At 33.0% G+C, this 11,830-nt stretch overlaps 1 protein-coding gene across 1 annotated transcript; it reads right to left on the reverse strand.

Annotated features, from left to right (window-relative positions):
• Positions 1-1,812: 1,812 nt before the first annotated feature.
• On the reverse strand, positions 1,813-9,007 carry LOC140754672 (uncharacterized). Its single transcript, XM_073089706.1, has 4 exons — positions 8,581-9,007; positions 5,676-7,214; positions 4,384-5,145; positions 1,813-3,796 (listed from the first exon to the last, which is right to left on the reverse strand). Exons 1-4 carry the CDS (start codon positions 8,645-8,647, stop codon positions 2,733-2,735), a joined length of 3,432 nt encoding a protein of 1,143 aa, XP_072945807.1. The 5' UTR covers positions 8,648-9,007; the 3' UTR covers positions 1,813-2,732.
• Between the last annotated feature and the right edge of the window lie 2,823 nt (positions 9,008-11,830).

The raw sequence follows: 11,830 nt of genomic DNA on the forward strand, positions 1-11,830 counted from the left end.
ACGATTCGTTTAAAAATAAATCACTATTGCACTAATGATTAACTAAAACCGGTCACTGTCACAATATTAAGAATGTAAATACATATCAAATGTTTCTTATATTTATCTGACCACATTGTTCAAAATTACGCGGAACGCGCAAACCGACAGCGGCGCGCTTTGATACTGAAATACAGTCTGTAATAAGGTACAGTCGATAAGCGGGAGCGGAAAATGTAGCGATTTGAACACGGGTTAATTGACACGAATCTTTATGAGAAAAATAAAAAAACCTATTTATTGTTTTTAAAAGTTTATGGGCAAACAGATTATTAGGTAGTAAATGACTTGGAAACTTAAGCAAGTACTATTTATTTCTCTTAATATTCCTAATCGTGAGAAATAGCTTAAGAATGGTAAGTTATTCACAATGTTGGTTTTTTTCGTTTGCAAAATCATTTTATTTCAAAGTTAAGGGCACGGGAATATTCTATTATTTATTGTAAATTCAAATTAATTTGAAGCGCCATCTATCGCATCACAGACGCAGCTTGAACAAACGTGGCGACCATAAGGTTAAACGCAAGATAATATATAAAACAGCTCTTCTGAAATATTTTATAAAACTACATTTCGTGCCAATCTCTAAATTTTTCGAAGGCACAGTTGTAAAACAAAAGTAGTCGGGTTTCTTATTAGTCTGCCGCCCTACTCTATTAGCCATTTTTTTATTTTACACGTTGTAACTCAGAAACACCAAGTTTGATGCTCATATTATTTATCATCATATTAACGACACAGAAACAAAAGCAACGAATACAAACATTTCTAGCAATTAATACATAACTTTTGTGTTTTCCTTTTTTATTACATTATAAAGATATCCAACAAATACATCATATACAAAATCTGTAAAACAATTTAAACATCTACCTACTATTCAAAAGATGCAGTTTTTAAACATCCTATGTTATATCCTATGAATAGACAGAAAGAGATACGACACAATTAGACTTTGTCCATAAGATGAGTAGATAATGGAAATTAACAAACGATTCCTCGAAACTACTCGAAAGGGCTTACACAGCCCGTAATAGGATTAGCCGGTTTGTGACCGAGTTAGCGAGAGAAACCTTGGGCTATTTCATGCTCATAGGCATTTGATACAACTCAACATATGTTTTATAGGGCTTGTAAATTAGCTATTAAAATATGTCTTGATGGCAACAGCAATATTGCTAATGTAGTATATAAACATTTAAGCAGCAATCTAGCCCGCTAGACGTCAAAGTACCATATGACGAGGCTATACTACTCGACATTATGACGAGACTATACCTATTACCTACTAAGTTCGCGTCAAGTTTTACTGTACTAGGACCATTGCTGTCATTTCCCTAGGGTATACTGAAAAACCGATAAAAATATACAATATAAAATAACTAAGCAATCCAACTTACGAACCGCATCTGTGATTGATCATAGGTAGGATTTTACTCATTTTGAGATCAATACCAAACGTCTTTGGTTGGGAGTGACCACTTAACATCAGGCTTATCTATTGTTTCCTATTACACAAAATATGACAGTAAACCTACATACAGACTACAGTCGTGATCTTTCAAACAGTCCAAGGTTTAAATCAAATAAAAGCATCTTAGAATGAAATCTACACGAAAATTTACCATAGATTTCTCGAAATCTTGTATGTCTACCAAACTGTACTTGACCAGTTTAATATACTATAGCCCTGAGTAAACCCTCCCCATTTTATGAAAGACCACATACTCCACACAGAAACACTAATTACTATTAAAAAAAACAACATTGCTTTTCGAAATATTTATTATATACAAGTAACCTACCACAAGTAATAAAATAAAATTTCATAATTAAAATTACAAAGTAACTTTAGCTATTTACAATATTATAGCATTTTACTACTACGTAGTTATAAAATTAGATAATATCTATAGATATTGTAAATATATTGCCAGTCACACCTGATCATAAGTTTCTATTTTAATTATTGTAGACAGAAATTTTTAAATATGGATAAAATCATCAGATAGGTTGATTATTAACAACGGAAATAAGTAAACTGCAATATAATTTGCTGGATTGATTATTTCTTATATTATATTATTTAATAACCCTGATAATTATGATAGAATGTGTAAGTAATATTTGCATATTCCCAATTTTCTAAAATACAACTGTGAAAAGGCAAAAATACATAATTATACTAGTGGCGCCACCGCAATGGAAAGAAAAAGCATTTTACCTTTAAATCTACCAATTACATATTCAGTTTTTAACTGTCTTACCCCTGAAATGGAGATTGAGATCAACCATATTATACTTAGGTAAATTGAATGTTAATAGCACCACTCTCTCTATCAATTCAATGATTTAATGCATTACATATTGTATGTAGTGACCTGCGTAATTCTATAGCAATCACCAATATACTCAGCTAAGCACAGTAACCATTATCCTGTTATTAGGACTAGTAGTTTGGCGCGCAAGCTGCTAGTCCGCTCCGAATATAGAAACGACTCGCGTCGCAATGGCAAATTATATAGCTGCGTTAGTGTACCCTTACGTTACGGAGTATATGCTAACTATACCTGCGCGCAACAACTTCAGAGCGGACTAGAAGTTTACCGCGGACTATACTAGGAGGCAAATATCTGGTTTGAACTTAAAAAAAGCTGAATGAAATGGGAGCTCTTCGAGCCTAAAGTTCAAATTTAACTGGCAGAGGTCGGATTCCTTTTCCCCGTTCCATAAATTCTTTGACATAACGTCGAGAATCTCCAATCATTTAACCCGTCAGGATTTTCCTTCACCATCGTTCTATATTGGGTTCTTATCTCCGACATTTTATTCGAGCATGCCCATGGGCTCTTTTTCAGTATATCAGATGCCTCCATCCAAAGGTAGCTTCTCACGAATTTCGGATTCTTGAATTTCTCCAAATGCGCTAAGTACCATGTCAATAATATTTCAGTTTCATCATCAGACCAAGTATATTCCACTTCTTCGTCAACAGCTTTATTATCTATCGGTACATCATTAAGAAGACTCTCTTTAATGAAGATTTCCTTTAAAATTTCGCCAAATCGCGTATTCTCCGCTTCGAGAGTGTTGCTCTTGTAAAATTGAATCAGAAAGTTGACTTTATTAAAAATCTTTGAAGCAGGCTCCGAGATATAGTTCGCTAATTCCGTCCATAAATACTTTTTCTCGAATTTAGGGCTTATAAACTCATCGATATTTTGCAAATAGTATTTCAGGGCTAATTCGACTTTCGTTTCATCTATCGGATAGTCCTTATAAGTCCTGTCTTCTCCAGACTTATTCTTAATTCTCGCAAACTTAGGTTTAATTGAGAGAATTTTCTCGAATAGTGTAAAATACGGCGTTTTCGCATTCGCTGTATCTTCGGCAACTGCTTGCTTGTGCCTCTCTTTTAGTTTCAAGAACATTTTCTTGCACGTAATAGGTTTTCTATCGCCAAACTTTCCAGCTATTTCCATCCACATTTCCTTGGGTTTGATTTCTTTGCCTTTGTGAGTTCTTAAATAATTTAGATAGAGAATTACGAGTCTCTTTTTAGACCCTTTTGTCCATTTCAAAACAGGTTTTTGAATTTCTTGTTTAACGATAGTAGAATCTTCTTCAAGCATTCCTGTTTCTTGTGGGTATTCTTCTACAATATTGTCCCCTGACATATCAATGTATTCAGCGTTACTTATATCTTGCATGTCTTCTCCTTCTCCTTCTGATACGAAAATAATTGTGTAGTCCTCATCTGAAGATTAAAAAATTAAAACATTACATATTTTTAAACTGTTGTTGAAATATTAAGTCCACTATGAATGGGCTAATAACATGAGTGAAACTATATAATAATAAAGCGCTTTCTACACTCACAGCCCCACACTAGGATTCCGTGTCGCGGGTGCCGTGGACACTCACTTCGACAAACACCCAGACCCAGAAACAGACATCTAAGCTCATCATTTAGATATCTGTCTGACAGGGATAGAACCCCGGACTCTGCCGGGGATCGAACCCGGGACCCTCTACGTGAGACTGGTATGGTGACCACTCTGCCATGTGGGTCATTAATAAAAAAAACTTATATCAATTATTTTTGCTGCATGGTAAGTGGCTACTGCCATTCAGATATCTGTAATCAATGTAAGATACCTGTGAGAAGTAAGTTACAACACCTCAGTTAAGTATGTCTCCCTACAAATCAAAATACTGCACAGTTAAGTACGGCTGTTATTAAGCATAAATAGTTGTGGCGGTGGTGCCTCCAGAGACAAAACATAAAAGATTCGACCTTTAATATAGATTGTCTTCTAAATAATTTAAATAATAGTTACTCACCATTTAACTCCTCTTTGATATTATTTTCAGGCAGCAATTCATTTTCATCACTAATCATCTGCACATCTTCATACAAATTACTCGCTCCCTCACTCGTATAGAGTTCGTCCATGAAATTGAAATACTTCCAGGATACCTTTACGTCAGGATTACGCGTTTTCATTGTCTTCAGTTTTCGATAAGACTTCCTCAATTCCATGAACTTATCACTGCATGCGGTGTTCGATCTCCCTAGCTCAATAGCCACCTGTGTCCACTGGCTGCTATCACCAATTTTGTCGTGCAAGTCTTGAAAATTTTGTGCGAAGAAACTTATTAACGTTTTAATGTCCTTCGCGGACCAATCTTCATCATCCGATACCTGTTTCAGTTCATTTTTGAGTTTAGCTTTGATTGATCTGTATCCAAAAACTTTCTTGCATAACGGGTAGTATGGCCATAATATCGGTTTCTCTGGCTTACTAATCTCTCTCTTAACATACGCTTTGTAAACTTGTTTGAAATTCCTAAATCTGTGCGCGCATTCTGAAGCTGGTACTCCGATTTGCTTGGACAGTGTTTCCCAAAGTGCTACCCTCTTGTATTGAGGTGATGAAAACTTATGTTTGTGTTTAAGATAGAATTCTAGAATTTTAAATGCTTTTGTGTCTCCCGTTTGTTTTTTGGATCGCTTCACAAATCCCCTTTCATCATACGTTTCTTCATCATCAGTGCCATTTTCAATACTGTTGCTGTCATCATCTTTTATTGTAATTTTCTTTACTGAAAGAAAATTAAAATTAGCATTTAAGTACTGCATGTCATTCGATAAAAATATGTCAATAATACGAATATCTAATCCTATCTGAGTTTGATTACAGATGTCCATGGGCGGCAGTAACCACTTACCGTTAGGTGGACTGCATACTTGTCTGCTGCTCCTATATTATTAAAATATCTGTGTTTTGGACTTCAGAAGCACAACCTCTACACCAAAGTCTGCTTAATATCGGCAATGTTAAGAGCAGCTTCTGGCTTGAAAGGCACGGTAATGAAGATGATGATGATGATGAAACTGATCTGAGGACGGTATGTACATTTGCTACTTTTTTATTATAAATTTTAATTTTAATTTGAATTAAGTGGCTAATGCCATGGACATTTGTAATCAATGCCAGATAGGATTAACACTGCTGTTATAGACAGAAATAGGTTTGGGGGTGGTGCAGCCAGAGTCATACTACAAGGTGTTCTACCACCTACAAAATATACATGTAATAACAATGTATTGTTTATTTTGTTTTAGAACTCACCCCCTATTTTTCCAGTTTGCGCCTGAGTATGTTCTTTTAACTTTTCAGATCCATCCAATAAGTCCACTGCCATTCCATAATCAAATATTCTATCAAACAGCTCTATATATCTCCAATCAATTAACATATCTGGATTCTCTTTTTTGTCATTCAATATAGATTTATATAGAGCTGTTAAATTCTCCCACTGTTTTAGACAAGCTAGACAACTCTTGTTACTTTTCTTTGATAATACAAACCAAGCAACATAATAGCAAATTGGATCTTTAAGCATTTCAGTATTGTCATAAAAGTATTGAACTAATTCATCAACTTGTTCAGTTTTCCACGCTATGTACTGGTCAGTTTGTTTTTGACCTTTCTCTAGCTTTAACTGAGTTTCCTTGGCAATAACATTGTCTAACACAATATCTATTGGTAAACGCTCTGCTACATTATATGCCCCTTTCATTAGTTCTTCAACATGAGCATCTTTAAGCTCATTAAACTTTTCTTTGCAGTCATCTGGTTTTTTGTCTAGTAATCGACCGATTTCATTCCAGAGGAACATTGTAGGAATTGAAGGATCCTGAAAATCTTGGAAACAATCAAAATAATACTTAACAAGGAATGTTTTCTCCATATCGATCCAAGAATTCTTGTCTACTGTTTCGACGATTAATTTATCATCAATTTTTGATACAGTTTCTACTTTTGGTGAAAACTTTTGATGAAACTCTTCATCATTTTGGAAGATTTGGTTAAAGATTTTCATGTATGGCCAAATAATACTTTGAGCACCACTGTCCTTTTGCTTATGTAACATCCTTATGTAATGCTGTTTGAAGTTCAAGAAACGTCTATGCCAGTAATCTACATCCTGTTCCCCCATTTCACATACAATTAGCTCCCATAGCCCTCGTTGAGATTCATTTTTCTGGAATGATTTCCTGTGTTTCAAATATAAATTAAGCATAGTTTCCACTTTCTCATCTATATTTGTACGGTTGGAGACCTTCTTGACAACTAATATGCCATCACTATTAGTTTGAGAAATATTTGGAACATTGATAGTAACTTTGGTTGCTTCATCAATTTGTTCCTTGATAAGTGTTTTAGCATAATCATTATCATAAAACGCATGATGGCATAATGTGAGGTATGGCCATATCGCGTGGATACCTTTTCTCTTTTCTGCAACAACTTCTGAATATTTTTTCATCAAACTCTTTAATTTTTGTTCACAGGAAACATGATTCTTGCCATGGAGCATGGTCCGGCACGCTACATCCCAAAGATGTTTTCTTTTAGTTGTGCCACTGAGGAAAGCTTCCTTATTATCAGTGTAAAATATTAGAAGTTTTTTTGTTTCCTCATCAAGCCATTTCTCCATTTCATCTGGTGCAGCATCTAAGTCATCCTTATGAACGTCTTCCGTTTCATCGATCTCTTCAATGACATACTTATCTTCCTGCATGACGACAGCATCATTTTGCAAGAACTGGTCCGATTGTTCCGCAGTTTCCATAGCTGTATCTTCTGATTCTCCATTTTTGCTTTCTGCAATGTACAAAAAAGAAAATTTGTCATTTGTCTGTCATATGACATAGCAACATTAGGAATAAGGAATGATAAATGCACAAAATACATCAACATTTATAGGAAAGATTTTTCTGCTTTTTCTAGCACTACCCAAATTTATATTTATGTTCACATTAAGTAGCCACTGCTGTATGAAGTACTATTTGACGTTGGTTAAAAGTTGGAGTACCTAACGGACGAGTATCTGACCTAATTTACAAGTCCATAATAACATAACTCTTCACATACATAATTCTTCTAGAATTACTTTAATATTACAGCAGTAGCAAATATGTATGCAGTGGAACTAATGGCTTGTGGTTGTAAAATAATGGTAATATAAGTCTTTTTTTTATAATATAGGAGTAGCATACAAGCATGCAATCCACCTGATGGTAAGTGATTAGTGCCACCCATGGACATCTGTATTGCACAGTTGCACCGCTACCCCTGAGGACTAAGCTAGAACACCTTGGATAAGTATGTCTCCCTTACCACACCCTTCAAACCAGAACACAGCAGTGCTTAACACTGCTGTTATGAGCTAGAAATAGGTGTGGCGGTGGTGCTGCCGAAGTCGAACCACAAAGGGTTCTACCAATTGCAAATATGTATGCAGCGGAACTAATGGCTTGTGGTCGTAAAATAATGGTAATGTAAGTCTATGGATATCTATAATCAACCCTGCATAATCTATTTGAGACCAGTCATGGATTTGTTGCTAACACTGATCACTAAGCTGGAACACCTCGTACAGGGGCGGCGTAAGTCGTGGGCGACGTGGACACCAACCACGGCCTCGCGACCCAGGGGTCTTCGCGCCCCTAGCGGGCAACAAAAAAAAAACTCTGAAATTTATGTGACATTTGTATTTTTGTAAAATCAAATCAACTTTTTAGACCATTCCACTTTCCACCACCGGCCTCTAACGACCACCACTATTTACATTGTTTTGTGAGCTGCAAAATGTATTTTGCTCATATAAAATTTAGGTCTTACGCCGCCAATGCCCTCATATAAGTGTCATTCTTTTCCCACTCCCTTAAAACTAGAACACAATGCTTAATACTCTTATTGTGATCCACAAGCAGCAGTGCCTCTGGAGTGAGACGTCCACTCCACCATTTTTAACATCATACAACCTTTAAAACATTTATATGGGGTTTAATGTTTGTATATTTGTCATTGTATTCATTACATCCAGAACACAAGGAAGTCTAGTATAGGAGTTAGATTAGAGTGTAAAAAGAGCTAGAAAAGCATTTAATTATTACTGTATCATAACCTCATCCTCAAAGATATGTGAAAACTTAAAACTTACGAGTACTATAAATAAATAACTTACCGTCAACATAAAACAATAATATATCCCCATTTGGTTGTACTTCTGTTTTTAAAACAATTTGCTCCATTTTAGGTGCCCTTACACATTACAAGAATAAGGCAATCCTTTACGAAAACAACCTGAAATAGTTCACTCTAATGGCCGACCAAATTACATACATAAGTATAAATCTACACGTTTTTCACTACAATTTAAAAGATAATAATATAATTTACACATAAAGAAAACAAATCAAATACTTGTTTGTGTATAAATTTGACATTCGCGGCAAAAACGATCAGAAATGTTTACGAATTTAAGATATCAATCCTCAAAAAGCGCAGCAATGCGTTTCCACGTAACGCGCTCAAGACTTCAAATCGGCCATTTTGTAAAATTGAAAATGCGACAGTAATGACAAGTAATTTTGAGAATCTATTGAGTTTACGAATAATAACGTTTAATAGCAAAAATGTGCAAAAAAAACAACACAAAATGACATTATAAAATTAATTACTTATCTCTAGCAACTACTATAGAAACTACTCGCAGTATTTTTTGTTTATGTATCGTTAAAAAACTTGAAAAGTCACTCAAATGTCATCAATGACTTTGTTAATCAATAAAATTATTTTAATAAATTTATAGTGTAACAACACAAACTATTGTTATTTAGACTGGGATATAATATTAATAATATAAGAGTACTTATTAGATTATATAATCTAAAAACTATTCTCAATTACAATTAGCTATCCGTTTTTAATAAAGGCAACACTGACAGTCTTATATTGGTAATTTGGTACAGTCGCACACAAAATTTAGTTATTACTATGTAAAAAGTTCTGATGTGTAATATCATTCTACAAGTAAGTAATTTTTTTATGTATATTGATTATTAGATAACGGTTTTTAAAGAGATTATTAAAAGTTCAAAAATCGTGATATGGTATTGTAGAGATGATCATCTGTTGCACACTATTTTGACTTTGGCAAAATTACTTGATCTTCATATTGTCTATGGAAAATGTTATGAAAGAAGTATTTTTTTCTTATTTTGAAAAATCTTTTATCGCGTCAATTCGTGAGGGAAAGGGTCTTAATAAATTAAACAAATAACATTGGAGGACTTTAACACAATTTTATTTATTACACATAATTAAACTCGCATACTACAAATCAGTCAAAACAATAAAATATGTTTGTGTGTACACAACTTGTTCAAAAAATAGAGGCTAACATATTAAAATTTATGAAATAAAATATCATACTAGTGTTAAAACATAATCATTATATAATATAATATTTCATTAAATTAAATATAAACATTATTCAAAGTTTTAACACTTGGCTAGGTACAGAGGATGACTAGTTTCTACTTTTATACAAATTGTTGCAAAATACATAACACATCTTCCCATTCTAATACTGTCTATAGTTATATATAATTTTTCTTGGTGTTATAATACTGGCATCGTATTATTGTATAAAAAATAAGAGTTAAAATATTAAAACAATTATTATAATATTTATCTTTTACTTGGTGTTGATATGATCACAAAAACTTTGTTACATGGTAATGGTAGCTCTAAGCTCTGTGTAGATGGCGCCCACTCTGTATGTGGATGCTTATGAAATTATTAACATCAAAAGTTATGGAAAATCAGACCTAGGATAAATTATACCTCAGCATACTACTTAGCATGTACTTTACATGGTACATACAGCAGTAGTCTCCCTAGTGGAGATGAATAAACATCTGGTATCGTAACGTTTTTATTACCGTTAACAATTTAGTAGGTTTCCATTGCGACTACATTTAATTTTTGCTGCAAAGAAGTATTCAATGTAAGCTGAATTTATTGTAGATGACTAATAAAACAGATATCAATGTCAGAATAAAATGTATACCAATTCTCAATTTGGCTACATATATATAGAATTATAAGAATCTTTAGAATTATCAGAATTACAGTAAGAGTATTGATATGAATTATGAATTGTAATAGATAATAGACTGGTATTTTATAATAAGTGAATAAGCCCTGATATAATGTCCGCTTCTACTCTAAACTTATGAAATATACCAATGATTTTATTAGGATAGTGAAATAAACGAATTCTAATAATGATATCCTAGATGAATGCTATATTAATATTATATTGTGACAAGGATCACACAGAAAAATTGGGGACATCAAGAGACAAAAATTATTGTCAACCTTTTACATTTTGGATTTTTATTATCTACTTAGTTACATTGTATGTTCATAATTTTATCATTGGCGAAATATAATAGCATTTCTATATCGCTGATTATAGTTTAAATACAATAGACACATTTTATATTAATCTGTTCATTTTTTCTCATTATATTTATGCTTACATTTCAATACGCAACACAATATATATATATTTTTTTTTATATTTTAAATTTGGCAATATAATTTAAGGCATGCGTTGGAGATAATGAAAAACGATCAATCTCCGTTATTATTCTAGATTGGATTCTTCATTAACCTTTGTAAGAGTCCATCAGGATGCAATTTGGGTATACCGATTTCATATTTACGTACCTAAACTGAAATTACAATTTCATGGCTATGGACTTGAGTTGGCCCCAATTATGTTTGTTTATAGTTAAACACAGAGTAAATATTCTTCACTTTTCTCTTTTCCTATTTAAATAAAAATATTATTCCTTAAAGGTAACCAAAACGTTATAGCGCAAATTACAATAAGCGATGCAATACATATAATACACAATTACATATAACATAAACATCTACACACTATCACATTATGTTAAAATTTACTACGCTGTAATATATAACAATTATTTCAGTGTCACCACTAATTTCTATTTAAAGTAGAGTTTTATGAAGATTAATATATTTTACGACTATTTTAGGAGCTCGTTAAAAATCGGACCTCGGCAAGTCAATATGAAAGTTGGTAATTCTCTCTCTACATGCGAATAAGTTTCAAAAATAAATAGCTACTTTAACTAACAAATATAAATTATTAGTTCACCAAATGTTATCGTATATAATAATTTACTCATAGATATCCCCAGTTTAAGCAATGGTCCACAAACTGAAAACGAAATAATTTTAAGCGAAAAACACATATGTATATCCATTTATCTACACTTATATTAATTTTATAAAATTGTGCCTAATCACTAAATGCTGGTTTTATTTAAAATAACTATTAAAATACTGTGCTGCCACAAAAAATAAAAATAGATTTCATTTAAATATTTCTAATT

This window comes from Epargyreus clarus, unplaced genomic scaffold (assembly GCF_041222505.1).
Source record: "Epargyreus clarus isolate Ecla_fem2 unplaced genomic scaffold, WU_Ecla_fem_2.2 ptg000031l, whole genome shotgun sequence".
NCBI lineage: Eukaryota > Metazoa > Arthropoda > Insecta > Lepidoptera > Hesperiidae > Epargyreus > Epargyreus clarus.